Raw genomic sequence first — 27,428 nt, 5'->3', positions numbered from 1 at the left:
GAACAAAATATAGTATATACATACAATGGAATATTATTTAGCCTTAAAAAGGACAAAAATTCTAACATATGCTATTACATGGATGAACTTTGACAGCATTATACTAAGTGAAATAAGCCAGTCACAAAAGGACAACTGTATGACTCCACTTACATAAGGGATCTAGAGTAGTCAAATTCACAGAGTAGAAAGTAGAATGGTGATTGCCAGGGGCTTGAGGCAATGGAGAATGGAGAGTTAGTGTCTAATGGGTAGAGAGTTTCAGCTGGGGAAGAGGAAAAAGTTCTGGAATGGATGATGGTGATGAATGCACAATGTAAATGTACTTAATGCCACAGAACTTTACAATTAAAACTGGTTAAAATGGTAAATTTTACATTATGTATATTTTGCCATAATAAAAATCCAGGTCTAGGTAGTTTCCTGCCACCTTTTTCAGGGAACCAAAGGAGGGCACAACATCACATCTATGGTATTCTTGCTAAAACTCATAATCTGAGGAAACCCAAAATAAGGAACATTCAACAGCTGTCCTACACAATACCGTAGCCACTTGCCACATATAGCTATTTTAATTAAAATTAAATAAAATGTAAAATTCATTTGTTATAAAGCAGAAACTAACACACCATTGTAAAGCAATTATACTCCAATAAAGATGTAAAAAAAAAAAAGTAAAATTCATTTCCTCATCCCCACTAGCCACATTTCAAATGCTATTTTCATGTGGCTAATGACTATCATATTGGACAGCATAGATACAGAGTATTTCTATCATCACAGAAAGTTCTATTGGCCAGTTTTTTTTAAGTTGTATTGGACAGCACTGATCTATAGAATAACTCTCCAAAAATGTGAAGGACATGAAAGACAAGGAAAGACTGAGGAACTGCTCCAGATTAAAGGAGAATAAAGAAACATAACAACTAAAAGCAATGTGGGATTCTGGGTTGGACCCTGAAACTGAAAAAGGACATCAGTGGGACAAATGATGAACTCTTACTAAGGCCTTTGGATTAGTTAATATTCTATTACGGTTAATTTTCTGGTTTTGGTCATTGTACTGTGGTTACGTAAGATGTAAACATTTGTATTATTTTTGCAACTGTTTCGTAAGTCTGAAATTATTTGAAAATGAAAATTTTAAGTGAAATTTAAAAATCATCTTTTGACTCTATCCAGCTATTTATATTCTCTTTCACTGTTGACTGCATCCCACCCTATTTCATGAATAAAATTTATTGATCATTGTGCATTTATTAGGGGAAAGGCAAGTCCAGAGAGTGATCTATACTATAGGTCGCCCCCCGCTCCATTGAGGTCCTAGGAGGCCCCCTCACCAGTAAAGTTCATCCCCAGGCAGGTGGCCCATGTCTCCAGACCAGTGCTCCAAGGAAGGCTGTGGCTCACATGCTATGACTCAGCAACCACCAGCTCATGTTTCCCCCCAGAGACCAAAGTCAGGCCCAAAGATAGTGCCAGAGGGCCCCAAAAATGTACATGTTCAAACGTCTAAGTTCCTTCAGGGGACTCTCCAAACTGAAAAACAAAATATAATCCCTGCCTTTACAACCTCATTTCAAGTAATAAGTTTTTAAATTGTTATTCTTTAAACTATTTTATTTTTTTACACTGTCAACTTTATTATGAAAAATTAATACATGCTTATAAAGTTAGTACGGGGAAAAACAGAAATGTTTGAGGAAGAAAACCAAAATTCATACTTATAATCCACCACCCAGAAAAAACTACTGGTAACACTCTGGTGTCTTTTCTTCTAGTACTTTCTCTTCTACAGTGCCGGATCTCTGAGTCCTCTGGCTTCCTGGAATCACCCTTGCCTCGCCCAGCCACATGGGAAGGACATAAAAGGGTCTGGTCTGGTATGAGTCCACCTTACCTCTCAGGGGTCTCAGGAGGAGGAAGGGACTTGGTCTGTGTCAGCTCATGGGTCCGATCCCTGCTGCAGCCAGCGCCTCTGGGGCTATCCAACCCCCTATGGTCTGTGTGGCCTCACCAACCTCAGGACATTGTGTTACTCATCACCTGCCACTCAGGGGCTGCCATCCTGCCCTTCCTTTCTGAGAACTACTGACATAAGTTGCTTGGCAACAGACATTTACTTGCAGTTTCGGGAAAAACAGGGAAATGAGTGCATGGGTAGGACATGCCTTCAAAGTTAGATATTGGAGTTCCTAAAATTCACACACCTCCCCCAACGCAGAAGGCCATTCCCTGGCCACATCCCTCCAAGAGCTCAGCTTCCTGCCACACTTATTGGTGCCTGACTTGCTTTCAGGCCCTCTTGCTGTCTCTTTTCCTAGGGCCCCTCCCCCAGGATCTGGAGCTCAGTGCAGAAAACAGAAATCACTGTAGGTATTATGTGCACAAAAGGTTTTTGTTTCTTGAAGCATGATTTACATTTCGTGAAATACATCCATTTTAACTGTGAAAATTGATTACCTTTTATCCAAGTAAATACCTGTGTAACCAGCTCCTAGATCAAGATCTAGGATATTTCCATCTCCCCAGAAAGTTCCCTTGTACTCCTTTTTCAGTCTCCATCCTCAGTCACTATTCTGATTCCATCATCATTGTTTAGTTTTGCCTGATCTTGAATTTAATATAAATGGAATCATATAATACATACTGTTTTGTCTCTGGCATCTTTTACACAACATTGTTGACATCCATCTATGTTGTTCCGTGTGTCAGGAATTTCTCTTTCATTGCTGAGCAGTATCCCATTATATGAATATATCACAATTTGTTTATTTATTCTACTTTTAGTGGAATATTCAGCCTTTCTGGGGTTTAGGCTATTAGGAATAAAGCTGCTATGAACATTCACATATAAGTCTTTTTGTGGAGTTATGCACGCATTTAAAAATTGGTGAACAAGAGGGTAGGGTATGTTTAGCTTTATTAGAAGCTTCCAACCAATTCTCCAAAGTGGTTGCACCACTTTATACTACCACCAGCAAGTATATCGATGGATCCAGGTTCTCCAGCACAGTCCTCTTCTTCACCAACACTTGACAGAGTCAGTTTTTTCACAGGAAGGAATTTCATACAGGGAATTAGTTGGTGCAAAATGGTGAGGGGGAATGGAGAAGCAGGAGTCAGAAGGCTGCCACTGGAGTAACTGAGTTCAACAGCACATTACCATAACCATGGTCAGAACTGAGGAGGCCACTGCTGCCACCCTCAGCTCCACATGGCTCTGTCTCAACATCTGGTTGATGCAGGAATATGCTGAGTCCGGCTGCTGAGACTGGCTCTAGACCTTGCATCTCTGTGTCCTTGCTGTCAGCATAAGTGACAGCAGGAAGATGGCCTCTGCCCCCCACCCCCAATCTCTGGTGGGGCATCTAATTGTCAGACCTTAATACTCATAACTCTAGCTGCAAAAGAATCCAGGAGAGACTTCCCTGGCGATTCAGTGGTTAAGACTCCACACTCCCAATGCAGGGGGCACGAGTTCGATCCCTGGTCGGGGAACTAAGATCCCACATGCTGCACAGCGTGGCCGAAAAAAAAAAATCTGGGAAATGCAGTTTCTTACTTTCTAGCCTCTGTCCAACATAGGAAAACACTCTAGAAGGAGGCAGAGGGAGCCAGTTGTATCAGTTGGCTTTTGCTGAGTAAAAAAGCTACCCCAGGGACTTCCCTGGTGGCACAGTGGTTAAGAATCCGCCTGCCAATGCAGGGGACACGGGTTCAAGCCCTGGTCCGGGAAGATCCCACATGCCGCGGAGCGGCTGGGCCCGTATGCCACGACTGCTGAGCCTGCGTTCTACAGCCCGTGAGCCACAACTAGAGGAAGCCTGTGCACAGCAATGAAGACCCAACACAGCCTAAAATAAATTAAAAAAAAAAAAAAGCTACCCCAACATGTAACAGACTAAAATAGCAACCACTTATTTAGCTCACAATTCTGTGGGTTGGTGATTTGGGGCTGGGCTTAGCTAGGTAGTTCTCATCTTATCTGAGCTCACTCATGACTTTGAAGTCAGTTGCCAATTCTGTTGGGAACTGACTGGCCTAGGATGGGCTCAGCTGAGATGGATCATCTCCGCCCATGTGGTCTCTCATCCGCCAGCAGGCCAGCCTAGGCTTGTTTTCATGATGGCTGGGCAGGTTTCCATGAGAGAGCAAAATGCTCTTTAGGCCTAGGCTCCAAATGGTACATCACTTCTGCCACATTCTATTGACCAAAGCAAGTCACAAGGCTAGTCCAGATTCAAGGGGAGTGGAAATAGACTCCACCTCGTCCAGAAGGTGAGGTAAATTCACACTGCAAGGGTGTGATTAAACGGTGGGTTGAAAAGTCAGGGTAATCTACCACACTAGTCCACAGCCCCCACCATGCCTCCCACTTCTGGAACTAGCTAGCAAATCCCAAGTACTCAGATCCATTTTTTGGGCAAAGCAACAAGATTCCCTGTACCTTCCCTTTTCTGTCCCTTTATTTTATCCTGTTTCTTAGGTTCCTTAACTTTATTTTCTAAATCTTCTAATTAATTTTTAATGTAAGGAATAACATTGAGAACTCATTCTTGTTGTCTGTTCTTCCTGGTTTTGCTTTATGGATGTGATATCTTTCTGAAGCTAATTACTAAAGAGAGCAATTAGAAAGCCTTCTTAAAAAAAAAAAATCTTTTATGTTCCCTGCATGGTTTTCCTCTGAAACCATTTCTTGCTGTTTATTTAGTTTCTCTTTTATGTTGTAGGCTTTCCCCAAATGTCTGGTGAACTTTGTTCACATTAAGAGTGAGGCAATAAAAAGCATGAAGGAAGTTCTGCACACATCCATTGGTTGGCTTGTTTCTGAAAGGGCCATATGGGGACTGGCCTGTGGAAGAGCCCTACAGGCCAGAACATGAGGGTCTCACACATGGGGCTGTTCTGTTTCTTTAGAACATGAGCACTTAACTTGGTTTGGGACAGTGACTCCTTGGGCTGTCTGGTAAAGTCCATAGGCCAGAACAATGTTTTTAAAGGCATTTAAAGATACATAGGGTTACAAAGAAACAAAAGAAAACAAAACCCAATACTGAAATACATTAAAGTATTAAACAAATGTTTCAGTAAATAAATATGTAAATAGTGTCATGCAAAGATGATAATCTGAGGTATCTGCATCAATTCTATAATGATACTAAAACACCCAAAATTTCTTTTGGTGACCAAGTATCAGATCCTGCTAATAGCATTGTCACTTGTAGCCAACATTTTAAAAGGGAGGAAATTACAAAAGGCACACTTTAGGGGAGAGGTGATAGATGTGTTGATTATCTTGATTGTGGTGACTGTTTCATGAGTATATACATACGTCAAATCTCATCAAATTGTACACTTTAAATATGTGTAATGTTGGGTAAATACAGAATCCTACCAACAGAAAGACCTTTATGCACCAACACAGAGGGGAGAGAAAACACTATTATTGAAAATGCAATCAGTTTAAACCATGCAGGTACTTCACAATACACTACAAAGTCTCAGCAGCATTTCATACATTTTACATAATAAAGTAGAACAAAGAACAATTAAAACTTAATTTCAGATAGTAATTAGTGAAAAAGATGCATTTTTTTCCCCATCTGAATTGCAGAATCCCATGAATTCTGTCCATGAATCCCTTGAAAGTCTGTGGCTTCCAAGTCCCATCATTGTCCCAATAATGCCCAGACAATAACAATTTTTTCCTGATTCAGTATCCAACTTTGATCACCCATTGCTTTGAGTTGTCATGTTTTTTGATCTCCTTTAATCAGAAGCAGTTCCTCGGCCTTTCACTGCCTTGGTATTTTTAAAGACTGCAGGTCAGAATTTTCCTCTATTTGGGTTTGTTTGGTTTCATCCTCCTGATCAGATTCAAGTTAAACATTTTTTTTTTTTTTTTTTTTTTTTTTTTTTTGCGGTACGCAGGCCTCTCACTGTTGTGGCCTCTCCCGTTGCGGAGAACAGGCTCCGGACGCGCAGGCTCAGCGGCCATGGCTCACGGGCCCAGCCGCTCCGCGGCATGTGGGATCTTCCCGGACTGGGGCACGAACCTGTGTCCCCTGCATCAGCAGGCGGACTCTCAACCACTGCGCCACCCGGGAAGCCCCCAAGTTAAACATTTTTAACACTCAGAAGTGACACTGTCCTTCCTGCACATCAGGAGGCACAGGATGTCCATTTGTCCCATTACTGGGGATGTTCACTTCGATCACTTGATAAATGGGGTGCCCTCCAGTTTCTCCACGATAGATTTACTATTTCCTCATTTGTAACTAATAACTAATTCACTGAAAGGCTACATAAAAGTCCTGTTCCTCATCAATCTTTCACTGACTGGTTTTAGCATCTCAGTAGATTTCATAGATCTTCTTTGTATAGACACAATGTATTTCTAATTATGTCGGATCCTAGGTATTTTGTATTTTTTTCTTTATCCTGAATTAGATCTTGTCTTTCATTATATGTACTAACTCATTATTCATGGACATAGGAAAGTTATTTTTACTGATCATTTTGTTATCAACCACCTACCTTAGGACCTCTCCGGATCAGAGAAGGCTCCTCTTGCCCAGGACTTACTTTTTGTTTTTTGTTTTTTGCGGTACGCGGGCCTCTCACTGTTGTGGCCTCTCCCGTTGCGGAGCACAGGCTCTGGACGCGCAGGCTCAGTGGCCATGGTTCACGGGTCCAGCCGCTCCGCGGCATGTGGGATCTTCCCGGACCGGGGCACGAACCTGTGTCTCGTGCATCAGCAGGCAGACTCTCAACCACTGCGCCACCAGGGAAGCCCTGTTTTTTGTTTTTTAAGATTTTTTTTTTTAATTATCATTTATTTTTGGCTGCGTTGGGTCTTCATTGCTGAGCGCGGGCTTTCTCTAGTTGTGGCGAGCGGGGGCTACTCTTCATTGCGCTGCGCAGGCTTCTCATTGCAGTGGCTTCTCTTGTTGCGGAACGTGGGCTCTAGATGCGCAGGCTTCAGGAGCTGTGGCTCGTGGGCTCTAGAGCGCAGGCTCCATAGTTGTGGCACATGGGCTTAGTTGCTCTGAGGTATGTGGGATCTTCCCGGACCAGGGCTTGAACCCACGTGCCCTGCACTGGCAGGCGGATTCTTAACTGTGCCACCAGGGAAGCCCCTTACTTTGTTTTTATCACATGGATATTACAGGGCCACATGAGCCAGAGACCTATCAAAGGGTTTTAATGTCCTTTTGCTTCTGATTAAGTATCAATTACAAACAATGCCCAGACAGTAAATGCTCTGCTCCCAGCTCTAGCTGAAGGTGGAATCTCTGCTGGTCCAAAGACTTCTGGGCCCTCAAGCTTGTGTGGCTTGTATAACTAGGATGGATAAAGCCATCTCCAGGTGACTTTCAGAAAGAGCAGGAGTTCTGACCACTTTTTTACTCACCTTTCCTAGGGGCAGAAATCATAGGCCTGTAGTAACAGCCAATCATAACTCTAACCTCTTTCAGAACACTGAGGGGAAAGATCATTCTTATTCATTAATAAAAATGAGAAAGCAAGCCAGTGTAACTCATAACTTCTGAACACAGAGGGCCTTGCAGCAGGAAACTTGCAGATGCTACATGATGTTTCCTTTGCTGCAACAAGCAGCTTATCACCTGGGAAAGGGACTTGTGATCCTGGGCAGTACCTACCTTGAGAGATAACACAGTCTATTGTTTCTATCTGCTTCGCAGGAGAAAGAAAAAGTTGTTACTTGGTGATGTTGCAGAATCCTTGGCCCCAAGGGGCTTCTATAAACCACCTATTCATTCATTCATTCAATATGAATTCATTCATTCACCTGGCCTGCTATGTGCCAAGGTGTTAAGTATAATGTAGAAAACAAGAGACAATATAAACCCTCTTGGAGATTATAATCTGATGGGAAAAAGAAACATTAAACTATAAAACACATAAATAAACACATATAATGGGGGTGGGGTGAAGAAAGCTATTAAAAATTAGTACAGGATCTTCCCTGACAGTCCAGTCGTTAAGACCCCGCGCTTCCACTGCAGGGGGTGTAGGTTCAATTCCCCGCCAGGGAACTAAGATCCTGCATGGCACGCAGTGCAGTCAAAAAAAAAAAAAAAGATAAAATAATGTAAAAGTGTACTTAATGCCACTAAATTATACATTTAAAAAATGGTTACAATGGTCAATTTTATGTTATGTATATTTCACAATAAAAAGAAGAAGGAGAAACAGTTTTTAGTAAAAAAAGAAATAATAATAATAAAGCAGAAGGGAGCAACCTGGAAGTTGATGGGAAGCCAAGGACCAGGGGGAACTAGGAGTGAGAAGACTCCCTTGGGGGGAATGGTCAAGAGACTGAGGGAACACAAGTGTCTAACAATCAATCTTAAGTTTTTTGCTCTGTGATTCTATAACTCTCCTCTATCCCCCTAAACTTTAGTAAAAGTCTGCTATACCCAGATACCTGATTCTTTGGGGGCCTGCTATGTGCCAGGTGTTAAGTATAATGTAGAAAACAAGAGACACAATATAAAAGAGCATGTATTCTTTGCAGACACATCAGGGCAGAGAGAAGGGAGGAGCGACATGCACTGAGACCCAAGTGAGAAGGACAATGCCGCAAAATCAGAAGATGAGAACAAGTGATGGCCAGGAGACATATGATGTGCTGGGGCAGTACCGAGTATCCCACTTCAGGCAGGATGAGGGCTCAAGCAACTGGTATTGGAATACTGAAGGATGGGCCAGCTCCACAGGGGTGGAAGACCTCAAACCACCCAGAAGGCAGAGATCTGAATCACATGGGTGAACCTCATGAACTTCATAGCCTGCAGGCCCTCTCCTACGTTAAGCTAAACTGAGTCCAGGGGTGCCATTGTGATGCAGTTCCTACCTCACTGAAATACAAGATTCATCTTCAGGGCGTGCTTTTTCTTTTCCTGCTTCCTGGGATCTGCCATGTTCAGAGGATTATGGGGGAAAAAAGAAAGCTATGGATGACAGGCAAAGGAGAGCCAAGTAGTGCACAACTGGCATACCTGAAAGGAACAAAAACAATGAAATACAATAGCTATTTAAAAATATAATTCAGGAAAATGTTTCTAAAATAAAAAAGGATTTCAATATACATTTGAAAAAAACAATGTTTATACTAAAATATATAGTCTAGTAATATTACTAGAAAACAAAGAATCTTTGGGGCATCCAGGCAAAAAGAGCAAGTATAAAGGCTCCAAAAAAATGTTTTTTAACATATAAGAACTCAGGAATATTGTTCTTAGGAAATTGTACAAAAATAGGGAATCAGAGAGGAAAAAAAAAAAAAAAATGGGGCTTCCCTGATGGCACAGTGGTTGAGAGTCCGCCTGCCAATGCAGGTGACACGGGTTCGTGCCCCAGTCCGGGAAGATCCCACATGCCGCAGAGCAGCTGGGCCCGTGAGCCATGGCTGCTGAGCCTGCGCGTCTGGAGCCTGTGCTCCACACAGGAGAGGCCACAACAGTGAGAGGCCCGCGTACCGAAAAAAAAAAAAGAAACTAGATTTTCTAGAAAATATCAACAGTGAAAATACCAAATGTCAGAACCCCTGTAGGATACAGCTAAAGCAGCAGTCAGAGGAAAATTCATAACTTAAACACTAATACCAATTTTTTTTTTCTTTTGGCCACTCTGCACAGCATGTGGGATCCTAGTTCCCCCACCATGGATCGAACCTGCACCCCCTGCAGTAGAAGCGCTGAATCTTAATCACTGGACTGCCAGGAGAAATCCGCTAATACCAATTTTGTAAAAAAGACTGAAAATAGAAGAATTAATAAGCACCCTTAAAGAGTTATAGATAAACCAAATAAAAGCAGAAGGAAGGACTTAATGAAAATAAAAGCACAAATTAATGAGTTGGACTTCCCTGGTGGCGCAGTGGTTAAGAATCCGCCTGCCAATGCAGGGACATGGGTTCGAGCCCTGGTCCGGGAAGATCCCACATGCTGCGGAGCAACTAAGCCCGTGAGCCTGCGCTCTACAGCCTGCAAGCCACTACTACTGAAGCCCATGTGCCACAACTACTGAAGCCCGCATGTCTAGAGCCCATGCTCCACAGCAAGAGAAGCCACCTCAATGAGAAGCCTGCGCAATGCAAGGAAGAGTAGCCCCCACTCGCCACAACTAGAGAAAGCCCATACACAGCAACAAAGACCCAACACAGCCAAAAATAAAGAAACAAAATAAATTTATAAAAAAAAAAAAAAAAGAATCCGTCTGCCAATGCAGGGCACACAGGTTCCAGCCCTGGTCTGGGAAGATCCCACATGCTGCGGAGCAACTAAGCCCATGTGCCACAACCACTGAGCCTGCGTTCTAAAGCCCGCCAGCCACAACTACTGAGCCTGCACGCCACAACTACTGAAGCCCCCGCTAGCTGCAAGTAGAGAAGCCCCCGCTAGCCGCAAGTAGAGAAAACCCGCGTGCAGCAACAAAGACCCAATGCAGCCAAAAATAAATAAATAAATTTATTTATTTTTAAAAAGTTGAATGATTAGTACTTAGATGCTCATTTTATAATTCTAAGCACTTTTTTAATGTGAACTGTTTTACAGTAATTTTTAGTTTGCTAAATGAACTACAATATATCCACACAATGGATAAGAATAAAAAAAGAATAATAATACTATGTACTGCTATAAAAAGATCTCCAAGATACATTGTTAAATGAAACAAACAAGTGCAGAATCCTATATATAGTAGGCAATCTATTGTGTAAGAAAACCGTGCAAGCAGGAAGTAGAATAAAAATACACGTACGGGACTTCCCTGGTGGCACAGTGGTTAAGAATCCGCCTGCCAATGCAGGGGACACACGTTTGCGCCCTGATCTGGGAAGATCACACATGCCATGGAGCAACTAAGCCCGTGCGCCGTAACTACTGAGAGCCATGTGCCACAACTACTGAAGCCCACGCACCTAGAGCCCATGCTCTGCAACAAGAGAAGCCACCACAATGAGAAGCCCGCGCACTGCAGAGAAGAGTAGCCCCTGCTTGCCGCAACTAGAGAAAGCCCATGTGCAGCAACAAAGACCCAATGCAGCCAAAAAAAGTACGTATTTGCTTATATTTGTATAAAGAGAGATAGAAAGATATGTAGGAAACCTAGAAGGCTATTACACATTAGGGCAGAGGGGGAAACAGGGTAGATGAGGACAGAGGCAGGACCAAGTTTTTCAGTAAAAACATTTTTATCATTTTGATTTCTAAACCATGTTACCTGTTTAGAAAACAAAATTTAATTAAAACAATAAACATTTAAAAAATTCAAGTAGAAATTAACACAACATTGTAAAGCAACTATACACCAATAAAAATTGATTTAAATAAATAAATAAATAAATTTTAAAATAAATAAATAAAAATTCAAGGCTGGCCCAAATGGATTCACTGGTAGTCTGCCAAACACTTAGGGAAGAAAATATACCAATTTGCTAAAATCTTTTCCTGAAGATATAGAAGCAGAGGAAATACTTCCTCATTCCATGAGGCCAGCATTACCATAATACCAAAACCAGACAAAGGCATACAGGGAAACTGCAGACCAATATCACTCATGAACACAGATGCAAAAGTCCTCAACAAAATATTAGCAAATAGAATCCAACAATATGTAAAGAATTATACACCATGACCAAGTGGGATTTATCCCAGGTATGCAAGGCTGGCTCAACATCTGAAAATTAATTAATGGCATCACATCAACTGACTGAGGAAGAAAAATCACATGATCATACCAATAGATACAGGAAAAGTATTTTACAAAATCCAACATCCATTCATGATAAAAATGCTCAGCAAACTAGAAATAGAGGGGAACTTCCTCAACCTGATAATGAACATCTACGAAAACCTACAGGAAACATCATACTTCAATGGTGAGAAACTAGAAACCTTCCCACTAAGATCAGCAACAAAGCAAGGATGCCTCGTCTCACCACTCCTTTTCAAATTGTACTGGAAGTCCTAATTAATGCAATAAGATAAAAAAAAAAAAAAGAAATAAAAGGTAAGTAAATTGGGAAGGAAGAAATAAAACCATATCTGTTAGCAGATGACATGACTGACTATGCAGAAAATCTGAAAGAATCAACAAAAAACTCTTGGAACTAATAAACAATCATAGCAAAGTTGTAGGATATAAGGTTAATATGCAAAAATCATTCCCTTTCCTCTATATCAACAATGAAGACATGGAATTTGAAATTAAAAATACATTACCTTTGCAGCCACTATGGAAAACAGTATGGAGGTTCCTCAAATACTAAAAACAGAGTTGCCATATGATACAGCAATCCCACTCCTGGGCATATATCCGGAAAAGAGAAAACTGTAATCTGAAAAGATACATGCACCCCAACGTTCATAGCAGCACTACTGATTTATTTATTTATTTATTTTTAAATTTTATTTATTTTTGCCTGCACTGGGTCTTCGTTGCTGCGTGCAGGCTTTCTCTAGTTGCGGTGAGCAGGGGCTACTCTCCCTTGCAGTACACGTGCTTCTCACTGCGGTGACTTCTCTTGTTGCAGAGCACAGGATCTAGGCACGCAGGCTTCAGTAGTTGTGGCTCACAGGCTCTAGAGCGCAGGCTCAGTAGTTGTGGCACACAGGCTTACTTGCTCCGCGTCATGTGGGATCTTCCTGGACCAGGGCTCGAACCCATGTCCCCTGCATGGGCAGGCAGATTCTTAACCACTGCACCACCAGGGAAGTCCCCAGCAGCACTATTTATAATAGCCAAGACATGGACACAACCTAAATGTCTATCAACAAATGAATGGATAAAGAAGATGTGGTATATATACATACAATGGAACACTACTCAGCCATAAAAAAGAAGGAAATAATGCCATTTGCAGCAACATGGACGGACCTAGAGATTATCATACTAGGTGAAGTAAGTCACAAAGAGAAAGACAAGTACCATATGATATCACTTATATGTGGCATCTAAAATATGACACAAATGAACTTATTTACAAAACAGAAATAGACTCATAGACATAGAGAACAGACTTGTGGTTGCCAAGGGGAAGAGGGGGTGGGGAAGGGATAAATTAGGACTCTGAGATTAGTAGGTACAAACAACTATATATAAAATAGATAAACAGCAAGGTCCTACTGTATAGCACAGGGAAATATACTCAATATCCTGTAATAAGCCATAATGGAAACAAATATGTATATATATGTATAAATGAACCACTTTGCTATACACCAGAAACTAATGCAACATTGTAAATCAACTATACTTCAATGCTAATAAAAAATACATTACTGGGCTTCCCTGGTGGCGCAGTGGTTGAGAGTCTGCCTGCCGATGCAGGGGACACAGGTTTGTGCCCCGGTCCGGGAAGATCCCACATGCTGCGAAGCGGCTGGGCCCGTGAGCCATGGCCACTGAGCCTGCGCATCCGGAGCCTGTGCTCTGCCACGGGAGAGGCCACAACAGTGAGAGGCCCGTGTACCGCAAAATAAAAAAAACAAAAAAAACATTACTATTAACACCCCCAAAAATGAAATACTTAGATATAAATCTAACAAAATGTGTACAAGATCTCCTTAAGGAAAACTACAAAACTCTGATGAAAGAATCAAAGAACTAAATAAGTGGTGAGATATTCCCTGTTCATGGATAGAAGACTCAATATTGTCAAGATGTCAGTTCCTCCCAACTTCATCTTCATCTATTCAATGCATTCCCAATCAAAATCCTAGCAAGTCATCTTATACCATGCATAGCACCCAGCAGAGTGTCAGGGCCAAGGCAGGCTCGATGAAAGTGAAGCAAGCATAAGAAGTTGTGGTGGAAACCCGGCTCAGAGGTACTGGGGCAAAAGTGGGAATATAAAGAAAGGGCACTGGGCAAACTCGAATGATTAAAGAAACCCAGGTACTAACTGGGCATCTGGAACCACGGAAACCAGGGGCTCAGTGGCCTCGGGGAAGGATCTCACTCTCTGCCATTCTCTGTGTATCAGTTTCCTCTACTTGATGAGAGGAAGTAGCCTCACCTCAAGCCTCACCACAAGCCTCACCTAACCCCAATTTCCCACAGCTTCTAGGGGAATAGGGTCTCACCCTCTTCCTCAAGTTCAGTTTGAAAAATAAGCAGAAAGGTTTCAGACCACCCAAGCTTGAGCCCTTCAACCAAAGTCAGAGGGGCCTGTTCTTGTAAGAATACAGCCACTCGGCAAGGACCACCAGCCTGGAGTGAGGGGAGTAGCAGGCCAAGAAAGCAGACTTTACAGGGCAGGGGTGTCCCACTGGGGGCCTCTGGGACATTTCCAGTGGCACAGCTTGCCACAAATACAGACTGAGGTCCCTTTAGTGCTTCAAGGTCAGAGGGTGATTTGTGGCACCCTAGGATGGAGAAGGTGGCCTTGTCCTAGTAGTGATGGTGGTGACGGAAGGCATGGCATGGCTGATGGCCTTCACTGCAGAATTGGAAGGGCAAAACTCCCATCACAGGTGCTGCCTCCAAAGTGAGTGTGGGTGGGTTCTTCCTGGGTGCCGAAAGGGCAACTAATACTTGGCAAACATGAGACCAGGCCCACACCTGCACACTGACCACCTAGGAGGAGGCCCGTTCTGCCCATGCAAGAAAGCCATACCTCACAGGTCACAAGTAGATCGTGAAAATAGATATAACTGAGGTTTTATCCAACTGAATCATTTTAAACCATCACTAGGAGCTACTGAGTAAAGACTCCCGAACAGCAGTTGGGTGCCCCATCCATAACCTTTTGGGCCTGACCATGGTGCAGGCAGGCCCAAGGGCTTTTTGTGGGGGCAGAAAAAGCCAGGGAATTTGCCTTGGGACCAACTCACAATCAGACCGAAGGGGGTTCCAGACAAACACCCACAGTCCTTCACCCCTCAGGTGAGGTCATTCAGAGGTGACTGCTGTGTACTGGCCCCCAGGGGCACTTAGTGCACTTAGCTCCCTACCTACCCTTGATAACACACCTGTATGGTCTGCCACCCCTTCCAGTGCTTTCTGGGATCACCTCCAACATAAACTGCTTGTACCTAATCCTTGTCTCAGGCTCTGCTTCACAGGGATCCCACCAACCCACCACATTTTGGTAGAGGAAGCAAGTGCTACCATCCGAAGGAGGCATTTAAGGAGACAGAAGTGATGAGGGGGACAAGAGGTGGAGAACCTTCCAAGAAGTCTCTTGGGGACATACTTGACCACGAAGGCTCAGACACCCAGCTCAGAGTGGCACAGGAAAAGACGTGAATTAATCAAACTCACAGAAACAGAGGATGAAATCACACACTCAGTGCTTTTAATTCAAACTGAGAAGGACAACATCAGACCTCTCTCACCCACCACCACCCTCTCTCCCTGCAGACAAAGTAAGCCCATGATTATCTCATGGCTGCCAGTGGGCACGGGCTGGGACCAAAAGGAGCTATGGAGCCTCTCTGCTGAACAACTCACACCTTTGTGAACTGTGGTGGGGCTGGACACTGAGCAGGCCCTCGCTAACAAAATCCTTGATGATGGCGCCTAAGTAGGTGCAAAGGCAGAAGCCAGCTCCCTGACCCTCGAAATCTCAGAGACTGCTTTTGCACTGCGATGACTATGGGTTTGGAAGAAAGTGGGCTGAGTTCCAAGCGGCCGTTCCTTACTGCCCCAGCACTAGTGGCTGGTGGACTGTTTGGGGCTGGCTGGCAGGGATGGGAGAAAGTGGGGTCAAGGACAAGCGGGGCTGGCCCGCTGCAGCAGTCTGAATAAGTCACGAGGTCACTCCAGGCATAGGAAGCTCTGTGATTCCTCCTCTCTACCCTCTCCCCGGCTCCCTTTTCTGCCAGCTTGTCCCAACCATTTGTCCTGGGTGTGGCAGCACACCAGAGCTGGGAGGAGGCTGGGAAGGAGGCAGATGCCAAATTTTACCTGGCTGTATATCCGTCCATCCCCATCCTCCCTCCTTGCCCTCTTAGGGAGTCCCATCCCATTGAGGGGTCAGCGGGGCCAGGCAGCACTGAATTCTTTCTCCAGACCCTGGACAAACTGGTCATTGAGGAAGAGCAGCTGACCATGGGGCAGGAAGCGGGTGAGGATGCCCTCGATGTAGTCAGCCCGCAGCAGGAGGCTGGCAGTGGGGACCAGCAGCCGGAGGTGCTCAAGGAGAAGGCGGGCCAGCAGTCGAAGCGTGCCCTCTGCCAGCAGCAGGTTCTCGTGGGCATTCAGCACCAGGGCGAAGCCTAATGAGAGCACGCCTAGCCACACCACTGTCCGAGGCTCCTGGAAAGGGTCCCCTGCTGTCAGGCGGAAGGCCCCACATGGGGACTCACGCAGGTGCACTGGGTCATCTGAGGACTGGGGCTGCAGGTCCACAGCAGGCCGGCCACATGCCTGCAGCTGCAGCTGGCACATGGACTCCACCTGCCTGTAGAGAATAGGTGGGTCACTGACCTGTCACCCTCAGGACCACCCCTGGAGCTGGGCGCTGCCATTATCCCCATAACTAGATGCAGAAATTGAGCCCCAGAAAGACTAAGTGAAGTGACCTGCCCAGGGCCACAGAGCAGGGAGCATAAGCCCAGATGGGAATCCAGGCTCCAGCCTCCAGGCCCTGAACCATTTCACTCCATGTGGCCAAGAGAAGGCAGGTTCTGAACACAGCTCCTCGGGCTGGGAAAAGGCACCAGGGGATGAAGATCCTGCCCCTACCTGCTTCACAGAGGCCTCCTCAACATCTCAACAAGAGATGAGAAGCGGAGTAAAAGCTATGTCCAACCCAGGCTGTCCAACCTCTCCACCCTCACCCCATCCTGCAGCCCTCTCCAAATGAAAAAGAAAAACCTTGCACTTGGACATCCAGCTTTTGAAATTACTCTCTTATCTCTCATGAATCACCTTCCAATCTGGGCCATGTACAGGCTGCTCTTAAAGACACGTTTGGTTTTCTGTGCCACATAAGGGGGAGGAAGCCCAGCAGAACAAAGAGATAAACAAGAGGCTGGCCCAGGGTTGCCCCAGAGTGTTAATCCCCCCACCCAAAACACAGAGGGGCCAGGAGATTCTGGTACCTGCTGGTTCAGACTGGGTCTGGGAGGGGAAGGTCCAAGGTCAGCCATCCCATCTAGAACAGTGTTTCCCAACTGTACCCTGTGGATCCTGGGCTTTTGGGAGGCTCTTGGCGCAGATTCCCATAAACCACATTCTCTCTCCTCCTTAGAGATTCATAAAGCTTAAAGGCACACTAAGGGCCCTGAAAAGTCCTGCACTGCAAAGCATATTTAATTTGTACTGCTTACACTCAAATCCCAACTCTTTCACTTTCTAGATGCATAACCTTAGACAGGTTAAATTTCTTTAACTCTCTGTAGCTCAGTTTACTCATCTGTAAGGTGGGGATAATGTACCTACCTCAAAAGACTGTTTCAAAGATAAAATGAGTTCATATACACGAAATGCTCAGAACATAAAATGCTTAGTACATACAGGTCAATAAATGCTAACTACAAAAAAATTACCATAAATGCTAACTATAATAAATGATGATGATAATAGCATTATTATGTCTTTAACTCTTTTTCATATAATACTTGTGACAACTGTGGAAGACTCTTTGAAAGCACTACTCTAAAACTTTCTCTCTGCTTCTTAGTCCTCCTGTTTCTCTGGGCCCCCCAGAAAACCTATCATAATCAGTGTGTATTCAATGGGCTGGACTGTGTTACCTGGCCACGGCCAAAATCTGCTCCTTTCGGAGAAGCCTGTCCCTCTCAGCACCATGTGGCTGTGCGTCATTGGGTGAATTCTCGGTACCAAAGAAGCAGGAGTAAAGCACTCGGCAAAGGCCCTCCTCAGCCTTCGTGGCCCGCAAGGTGTGGATGAGGAAGGCATGGACCATGGCTCTGGGATGGATGCTACAGGAAAGCCAGAGACCTCAGTGAGATGAGTGCAAAACCCCAGAGGGGAGGCAACCACAGAAAGGGTCTGGCCTAGCTAGGCCTGGGAGTGTGTCTGGAGGCTGGTGTGGCTGGTCGCTGGTCCTCCTCAGTCACCCAAGACACACGCCCAGCCTCTGAATGTGGTCAGCACCAACTCTGTCCATAGGAGTCTAGCAGCTAAGATATCTTAGACAACCCCAAAGCCAAATCTACAAACAACCGGCCAGGAATCTTGAAAAATGTCAGTCATCAGAGTCAAGGAACACTGGGTAGCTGCTCCAGACTGAAGGAGGCCAAAGATAAAAGACAGTCGAATGCATCCTGCGATACCAGATAGGAGCCCTGGCAGAGAAAAAGGTAGTTTCAACATAGGGCATTACTAGGACAACTGGAAGCATTTAAGTACGGATTACAGGTTAGGTAATAGATCGATGTTACCTGATTTTGAATGTAGGAGAATGTCCTTGTTTTTAGAAAATACACACTGAAGTACCTATAAATATAGAGGTAAAGGGGCATCATAGCTGCAACTAACTTAATTGGAAAATTAAGTATACAGGAGTTCTTTATAAGAACAGTCTTGAAATTTTCCGTAAGCTTGAGATGACGCCAAAATAAAGACCAAGAAATAGTAATAATAATGGTGTTTGGCTCAGTGACCAGCCCGGGGGTGAAAGGCAGCGGGTAGACGGTAAGCAGATATCTGTAGCTAAGGGTAAATAGATCGTGAGTTTAAACTGGTTAAACAGGAAGGTTCGCGACAGCGCTTTGAAACCCGTAGCTCGGAGACCTCGACTGACCTCCCGCGACCCTCTACCCGCAATCAGAGCCGTCATCAGCCTTCGCCACCGCGTCCCCCCCCCCCCGCCCCCAACAGAGAAACGGTAGCGGCCAAGACATTTTACGTCACTACTTCGCGCAACCCTGTGGCGCTGTGCCTCTGGGGGACTGTAGTTGCTTGCCCCAGCTAGCCAAGCCTAAGGAGGGGGCACCCTGGACTGAGTGTGCCCTGCAACCCCGGGCCGCTGTCCTCGAGGCGAGACACTCACCTTTTCTTCCGTGCACACGGACTTCTACTAACAAGCCACTTCACTCGGCTAAAGGGGCGATATGGCGGTTGCGCAAGCCAGTAGCGGGCGCGCGCGCGCGAGTGACGCGCTCAGGGTGGGCGGGGCCTCACATCCCGAGCTGTGCTCTGGATTCGAGGCGTGGGTGGCCTTCTGACACCTGGACCTCGGGCTCAGGCAACTTTCACCGTCGGACCAAAAGCCCCTTGCTCCGGGTTCACGGCGCGGCCCACACTGGTCACTCACTGACTGGGTACGCGGGGTTTCCACTCGAAGCCCTAGACCAGTCGAGCCCCAGGCCACTTCCCCTGGCAGCCACGAGGGGGCGTCCGACCCGGTGCGTGGCCTTTCCGGAAGAGGCGGGGTCTGAAGGTGCAGGGCCGAGGTCTCCAACTGGCCGATATGCGTGGGAATCACTGTTAAAATTCAGGTTGCTGGGCTTTAGCTCCGGGAAAGAAGGCTTGTGGGGAAACGTGCGTATTTACGTAGTTGGCGGGGAGGGCTTCTGGGTTGTGGGTTCTTGCGGTGGGTTAAGACTAGGGCTCGGTTTGGAATGGAAAGATTAAAACACTGGTCACCAGCTATGCATCCTGGCAGGTCAGTCACTTTACTGGGCTCCAGTGAAGCCCCATATTAGTTTTTCCTTTCACACTCCCACCTCTAACAAGCTCTTTCCTTGTCCCCTCTTTGAGGGAGGGCATCAAAAGTGTAGGGAAAGAAAGAAAAAGAAAAAAAAAAAAGTGTAGGGAAAGGACTTGTACCTTAAGCCTGAAAGGGCCACTGCCAGGTGCTTCCCTGTTAGAGTCTTGGCCCAGAGGTGTTTGGGGCCCTGCAAGATTTGTGTGGGCCTCATTGCCTGCCCTGGGCACCCCGGCCCCCCACCTCCCCACATAATCCTTTTACTTCTTGGCATGTGAACTGCTGCAACCTCCCCAGATGTGTTCTGTGTCTCAGAACCCCACACTGGGTGTTTCCTCGGCCTGGCCTGACCTTTCCTCCCCTTTATTAGCCCTTCAAAAGGTACTCAGACCAAAACCTAGGGGAAGTCTTCCTGCTAGACTGCCCATTAGCATTCAGCTGTCCCCTTTATATCCGTTGTGAGGGTCTGCCTATGGTGTTGATGTCTCCTATGGGGTACACCCTGGCTGTGGTGTCTAGTTTCGTTCCCCACGTCCATGCACAAGGCAGGCCTGGAGCCAACCCAAACACACTTCTTGGTGACTGAAGAAAGAAGGGCAGGGCAGCTCAAGCAGGGACCTTGGAGTGCAGTCTGGGCCTCTCTGGCCATAGGACGTGGGCAGGGGGGACAGTGAAGGGAGGCTAGAGGAGGTGGCCTTGGGGCTGGCCAGAGCATGTGGGCATTCTGACCACAGGTGCAACACATATATGTATTTGTAGTGGAGGGGCAGGCCCAGAGACAGTTGGGCCTCAGCCACAAGGCTGGGATGATGTTGGCTCAGTTCCTGGTCTTTATCACTCTCAGCCAGGACTCATGTCTGCCACCTGATTACAGCAAAGAGCTGGCAGAGGGCACTGGTTGCTGGGGGCCAAATGGCATCCGGAACACAGTATTCTGGCCTCTGTCCACTCCTCAGGCAGTGAGTCTACTCCAGGTCCCAGGCTGCTGGGGAGGCCAGCCTAGTGTGACATACACAGAGAAGACAGCAGTGAGAAGCTGGCCTGAGCTTCTGGAGGTCAGTGGGGGACCCAGATGGAGGTGGTGTCCAGATAAGTGAGGCAGACTCAGATGCTGCCCCCAACTTTTGGCAGCCCTCAGCCAACTTGTGCCCCCAAGGTCAAAGTAATTTGCTGGGGACAGTGAGGCAGGAAGGAGCCTGGGTCCCCCGAGACGCTGCAGAGCCTTCTTGCTGAATGAGGAGCACATATTGCAATGTATTTATTTTGTTAAACCGCTGTGTGGGGTTTCTGTTACGTGCAGCCTAACTCAAATGAGTTAAGTGAGGCAGCATGTGAAGTGGGCAGAGTGGAGCCTGACATGTAGTCAGTACTCAATAAATCAGTAAATGTTGACAAGCATTAATGCAGAGGCAGGATAGCAGAAGGTGTCAGAGAGGCCTTGGTCAGTCCTGGAAAGCAGGTGGGGGCTTCTGGTATGGCAGCAGCTCAGAGGCAGGGCGATGGACAGGCTGAACTTCTGCTTCCTGGTATGTGCATGTTCATGTTTGCCAGCCTTTTATAGCAGTTACCCTAGAAATTGTGGCGGGGCCAGGCACACAGTACATGAAGATGTGGGTTTGTGGCTAGAGTGTGTGTGTGTGTGTGTGAGTGATAGAGACAGGAGAGAAGGAGAAAAATTAAGCACTACAATTCAGTATCCTGTAATAACCATACTGGAAAAGAATATGAAAAAGAATATGTATATTATATATGACTGAATCACTTTGCTGTACACCAAAAACTAACACAACAACACTAACACAATCAACTGTACTTCAAAAAAATAAATAAATAAGAGGCTGGCTGGATTTGAGGCCTGGCCCACCTGCCTAGCTGAGATGAGGGGCCACACCTTCAAGTCATTTCCCCTCCCCCTTCTCTGGCTGTGGGCAAAGGTACCCATCACTCCACTGCCCAGCTCTGCTCTTCTCAGTGGCCCTCTGAGTTGGGGGGGTTGCCTGAAGCCCCTCACATTGACCCCTTCCTCACACTCCCACCCTCCATTGCTCTTCACTCATTTCAGGGTGAGGTCTGCCCCACAGTGGCAGGCAGCCTGGTGTTTGCCCCTTCCGATCCCTGTTGATGCCCACCATCAGGATGCATGTGGTGTCTGATACTGACTCAATTTGGACTACAGTTTCCATTTCCTACTCACCCAAGCCATGCAGGGTCCTGAATCACTGATGGGCAGCCTGGCTTGGGAAGCTCTGCTGCTTCTCCCAGACAACAGGACCAACCCTCAGGTCCTGCTTAACACACCTCCAGGGACAGGGAGCTCACTCCCCCAAGATAGCCCCATTGTTTTTTTTCTTTTTTTGGCTGCATTGGGTCTTTGTTGCTGCATGCAGGCTTTCTCTAGTTGTGGAAACCTGGGACTTCTCATTGCAGTGGCTTCTCTTGTTGCGGAGCATGGGCTCTAGACCCGCGGGCTTCAGTAGTTGTGGCTCGTAGCCTCTAGAATGCAGGCTCAGTAGCTGCGGCGCATGGGCTTAGTTGCACCTCTGCATGTGGGATCTTCCCAGACCAGGGATCGAACCGTGTCCCCTGCCTTGGCCAGCAGGTTCTTAACCACTGCAACACCAGGGAAGTCCCCCCATTGTTTTTTGTTTTGTTTTGTTTTGTAATTTATTTATTTGGCTGCGTTAGGTCTTCATTGCTGCGTGCGGGCTTTTTCTAGTTGAGGTGAGCGGGGGCTACTCTTTGTTGCAGCGCGCAGGCTTCTCATTGCGGTGGCTTCTCTTGTTGCAGTGCACAGGCTTCAGTAGTTGTGGCACATGGGCTCAGTAGTTGTGGTGCACGGGCTTAGTTGCTCCACGGCATGTGGGATCTTCCTGGGCTAGGGCTCGAAAACGTGTACCCTGCTTTGGCAGGTGGATTCTTAACCACTGTGCCACCAGGGAAGTTCCCCCCCCCCCACTGGTTTTTGACAGCTGGAAACGCTTATTGATGATGTTTACAGACCCCCGAGACCTCAGGCCAGACCAGCTGGGCCACCACCTACTTCTGGATAAGGGGAGGGCAATTAGATGGATTCTGCCAGCCCCAGGCAATGGATTTTTTGAATGTCTGATAAGAATGTTTAGCCATTTCTCAAATTGTAGAGAAGGAAACTAAGAGGAAGAGGGGATCTGCTTTACTGAGAGTCCAGGTGGGCTGAGCTCGAGTGGCTATGGTATGCCCTAGAATTAAGGAGACCAAAGTAGGGCAAGCCTTATACCTCCCTGGGCCATCTCAGAGATGGCTTGCCCTATGTGGGTCACCAGACGGCCTCCTCCTCCTCTGCCTGCACCAACCCCCATCCACAGTCTCCTAACTGCTACTTTGGTGCAGTAGGACACCAGTCTCCTACACAGAACAGCTGGGCTTTTCCCTTGTAACCCATCACCCAGGGGCATGTCTATGGGCAGAAAGGGGCCAAACCCTCAGGTTAGCCCCTTTCTTTTTTTTTTTTTTTTTGGTGCGCGGGCCTCTCACTGTTGTGGCGTCTCCCGTTGCGGAGCACAGGCTCTGGACGCGCAGGCTCAGCGGCCATGGCTCACGGGCCCAGCTGCTCCGCGGAATGTGGGATCTTCCCAGACCGGGGCACGAACCCGGGTCCCCTGCATCGGCAGGCGGACTCTCAATCACTGCGCCCCCAGGGAAGCCCGGCCCCTTTCTTTTAATTAAGTGTTTTTAGGCTTATCCTTTTTACCTGTCTGGTCTTGTAATCCCCACATTGGCTCTTAAGTAATAAGAGCCATGGCAGACTCTCGTGTGGCACTTGATGTAGGCAGGCCCTGTTCTTAGTGCTTTACATACACCAGTTCATTTGATCCAATCCACAAGCCTTTGAAGGAGGGGCTTTACTATCCGCATTTTGCAGACGAGGCAGTGAGATCAAGTAACTTTCCTGATATTACACATGTACTGAGTGAGGTGTGCATGTCCATAAATTTCAGCCTGTTTCATCCCCTTCCTTGTGTGTCCCCTTCTCCCCCATCCCTTCAGGGTCACCACAGAGACTATTGGCCCACACCCTCAGCTCCCAGAGGCCAAATCCCAGCCCTGCTTACCCGCTATAATCCAACCTTGGGAGCTCCCTTCCCACCCTGGTTGGATGATCTCCTTCCCTGGTATTCCCAATCCCAGCTCAGGAGGCCCCTGCCCTGAGCCCTCCCCTCAGGGAGCCCCAGGCCCCATGTCTTGGCTGGGCTCCAGAAGGACTAGGCAGTGTGTGATTCGTCCTTTCAAATGGCTGCTCTTCCTGCAGGGCTGAGAGCCAGGAGGCCCCACGAGGCAGCTCTGGCCCAGCCACGTGAGACCCTTTCCCCTCCGGCTGCCCCAGGCCCAGCTGACTCAGAGCCTGGCAGCTTCAGTCACCACCCCTCCCACGGGGTATGTGTGCTGGTATGGACTGGGTGGGGAGGAAGCAATCCTAGCAGCACTGCTCGGCACCCACGTTCTCATGTGGGTTGGGTGGGAATGCTTCTTAGCTTCTGTCCCATAACCAACTGTCTACTTTGAACAATAGGCTGAATAACTTCATGTCATCCAACATTCTCTCAAGGCATGAATTTTAAGGCTGTAGAACAGCAACTTCTCCATCATTGCTCAACTTCCCTCTCCTGATTGTTTCCAGATTCCACATGGCTATAGACCTCCTTGTCTAAACATCCTTCCTTTCTGTACCACCAGCAGTTTTATTGCTTCTGGAAAGTAGGGTGCCTGTGTGTTCAATTCCAGGGATAAAGACTTTTTAAAAATCATGTTTTCTAGGTGGTTGTGAGCTATTGTCACTGGAAGACTCAAGCCAGTGATCTACAGTCAGTTAACTCCAAAGAGTCACTTTAACTTTTTTCAGAATCTGACTTGAGAGACAATTAAGACTAAGATCAGAATTTCAACGTAGGAGAATCAGAAAACAGGCTGGAACTCCTGCTACTGCCACATCACAGCATGTAGGTTCAGCACTTGACAGTTAACAGAGCTTTTTGCTATAAATAACCACATTTTCTGGTTGAGAGAGAAATTAAAATTTACCCATCTTAATGAAAATATGGAGGAACAGAACTCGCAGACACTGCTGGTAGGAAGGTAAGTTGGTATAGCAACCTTGGAGAACTATGTGGAAAACACACATGCTACAAGCCAGCAATTCCACTCCTGGTATAGTTCCACCACAATTTGAAATAGTCCCAAATTATTAATTGAGGGCAAAATGAAAATGTTCTATATCTTAATCGTGGTGGCAGTTACCAAACTGTGCATTCGTCAAAACTCACTGAACTGTATACACAAGAGGGTAAATTTTACCTTAATTTTTACAAGATTTAAAGGCCAGGGAATTCCCTGGTGGTCCAATGGTTAGGACTTGGCACTTTCACTGCCGGGAAAGTGGGTTCAATCCCTGATCAGGGAACTAAGATCCTGGAAGACATATGGCATGGCAAAAATAAATAAATAAAGGCCAGAAGAAAGAAGTAGAATGAATAATTCAATTTAAGAATATATCCATATAGCTGATTTACTTTGTTATAAAGCAGAAACTAACACACCATTGTAAAGCAGTTATACTCCAATAAAGATGTTAAAAAAAGTCCAAAAAAAATTTCTCAGCATTGACTATTGCCTTTTAAAAATTATTTGCAAATCTTCTAAGCAAAAAGGAATATCCCACAATTAAAAAAAAAAAGAATATATCCATATAATGGAATACTACAAAGCAATGAACAAGAATAACTCTTGCTAAAAGAAACATGATGAATCTCAAAATCATTATGCTGGGTGAAAAAAGCCAGACACAAAAGAGTATGATTTCATATCTATGAAGCTCAAGAACAGGCAAAACTAATCTACCATGATAGAGGTCAAACTAGTGGTGACCACAGAGTGTGGGTAACTAGGAGGGAGCAGGAGGGAGCCTCCTGGGATGCTAGAAATGTCGACATCTTGAGCCGTATGGTACCTCCTGACATCTGTGCTTTATGCTTAAGATGTGTACCTTTGAGGAAATGTCAATCTTTCCCCAATTTAAAAAGAAAACTTTTAAATTGTCATTGCAAGTTATCTTGCAAAGTTATGAGCAAATCCGATAATGCCCAGTGCCCAGTGATGCCTCCTGACTCTGCCAGGCCTGGCACAGGCTCCTTACTTGGGCCCTGCCCTGCACAGCTCTTTGTGAGTCGGCTGCACGTGGCTGCTCCCAGGCTCCTAGCCAGAGGTGGGAATTACTGCCCCACCTTGGCCCAAGTAAAACAACCTTTAAAACTGGCTGGCAGCCCAGTATTTTAAACCACTTCCTTGACTGATCCACTCCTCTTTATGAGCATCCAGGAATAAAGTTATAGCTTCTTTTCCTGGTGTAACAGGGGGTTGCAGCACCTCTGCCCCATCCCCGAAATTCCCAGGGGCAGGGAGGTCTTGGCCAGACCAGAATTGGAGAGGCGAACCCTGGCGCCCCCTCTACCGGACCCAGGCCTGGACCTCCCTCAAGGTAGATGTCAGCACCAGGGCCTTCTCTCAGGGAAGAGTTTCATCCTCGCTTGACCAGGGTCCCTTCCTTGCCTTCCTCTTTCTTCTGTTTCCCCTGCAAAATGAGCTGAATACTGACCTGGTGTGCATAGAAGACACTAGGTAAAAGTGTCTGGAGCAGACAGACAGCAGCTATGACTCTGATGGGTTATGAGCGGGGCAGATGTGGCTGCAGCTGTCAGCACCTGGCACAGTCTGGGCAGTGTTAGACGCTCAGCACCCATTACTTTCTCCTCCCCATGTGGCCTGATCCAGATGGACAGAGTGGTAAGAGGACTCTCAGAGCAGAAGCCAGGCAGCCTAGCCCCACCACCTTGGCCCTCTGGGCCAGAGGTAGGAGGTGAGTGGGAGAGTCCTGGGCAGCTGTAATACCTGCTCTGCTTGTATCTGTTGTGTAACCTGGGGTAAGTGAGTGCCCTCTGAGCATCCAGCTGCCTTCCTCCTCATAAAACCAGACCACTTGAGCCCTCAGGGTGGTACAGGCAAGTCTCAGCATAACCGTGCCCAGGACTCACTCTCTCCCCTCCCTCTACTTCTCCCTCTTTCTCAGGCGTCTGCACAGATATTTTCCTTTATCTGGGGCAAATCCTCACCCAAATAAAGCTGGACTTGGTGTCAGCTGCCTGCTCAGTGGAGGGGGCTTCTGGAGACTTCCAGAGTTCCTCTTCCTGAGTAGAAGTCCAGCCCTCAAGATACCGGCCCTCCCACAGGTTGTGCCCTTGCAGGGGGCTCTAGACCAAGAGTGAAGACCAAGCCTTGGAGCATAAGAAACTTGGGGTGGGCAGGGGGACAAGCTAGAGACCAGGTAAGTGTCCTTTAGACCCAGCCTGGGAATCTCAAGTCCCTTCTTATTGCTATGGCAAGAAATAGCCTGTTTTCCCATCTGCAAAATGGAGCAAATAATCATGGCAAGGTAGATGAACTTTGACAGAAAGCAGTAATGACACCTGACATGTTCTGTGTGCACTCTGTATCAGGCAGCGTCTTAGTTGTACATTTGCAAAGGATTCCCTACAATCACAGCTCATATTTGAGGGGGAGAGTTATTTGCTGTGGTATTCCAAGAGGATTTCCTGACACACCCAGGTTTGGTCTGGGACTGGTTCTCCCAGATTGGCCCTTTCCCACTCTCTTGATCTTGAACTTGGCACCTCCTAGGTGGTGGAACCTCTGCTGGGTGCTGGGGATACTGAAAGGGAAGTCATGTCCTTGATAGGGCAGGGAG

The 27,428-nt window shown here is 46.5% G+C and overlaps 1 protein-coding gene across 4 annotated transcripts; it reads right to left on the bottom strand.

Moving 5' to 3' along the window:
- Positions 1-15,304: 15,304 nt before the first annotated feature.
- On the bottom strand, positions 15,305-19,572 carry AP5S1 (adaptor related protein complex 5 subunit sigma 1). Of its 4 annotated transcripts, none has more exons than XM_027078830.1 (3): positions 18,998-19,572; positions 17,736-17,924; positions 15,305-16,438 (listed from the first exon to the last, which is right to left on the bottom strand). In XM_027078830.1, exons 2-3 carry the CDS (start codon positions 17,906-17,908, stop codon positions 16,012-16,014), a joined length of 600 nt encoding a protein of 199 aa, XP_026934631.1. In that variant the 5' UTR covers positions 17,909-17,924; positions 18,998-19,572; the 3' UTR covers positions 15,305-16,011. The 4 variants fall into 4 exon arrangements, with proteins under 4 accessions (XP_026934631.1, XP_026934630.1, XP_026934629.1 ...); XM_027078829.1 differs by lacking the exon at positions 18,998-19,572 and adding an exon at positions 18,169-18,990; XM_027078828.1 differs by lacking the exon at positions 18,998-19,572 and adding an exon at positions 18,387-18,990 and having other exon boundaries at positions 17,736-18,290.
- Between the last annotated feature and the right edge of the window lie 7,856 nt (positions 19,573-27,428).

Source organism: Aethalodelphis obliquidens, unplaced genomic scaffold (assembly GCF_003676395.1).
Source record: "Aethalodelphis obliquidens isolate GAN/ISIS:26980383/991018 unplaced genomic scaffold, ASM367639v1 scaffold42, whole genome shotgun sequence".
Taxonomy (NCBI): Eukaryota; Metazoa; Chordata; class Mammalia; order Artiodactyla; family Delphinidae; genus Aethalodelphis; species Aethalodelphis obliquidens.
The sequence above is the reverse complement of the archived record's forward strand: the minus strand, read 5'-3'. Positions and strand labels throughout refer to the sequence as shown.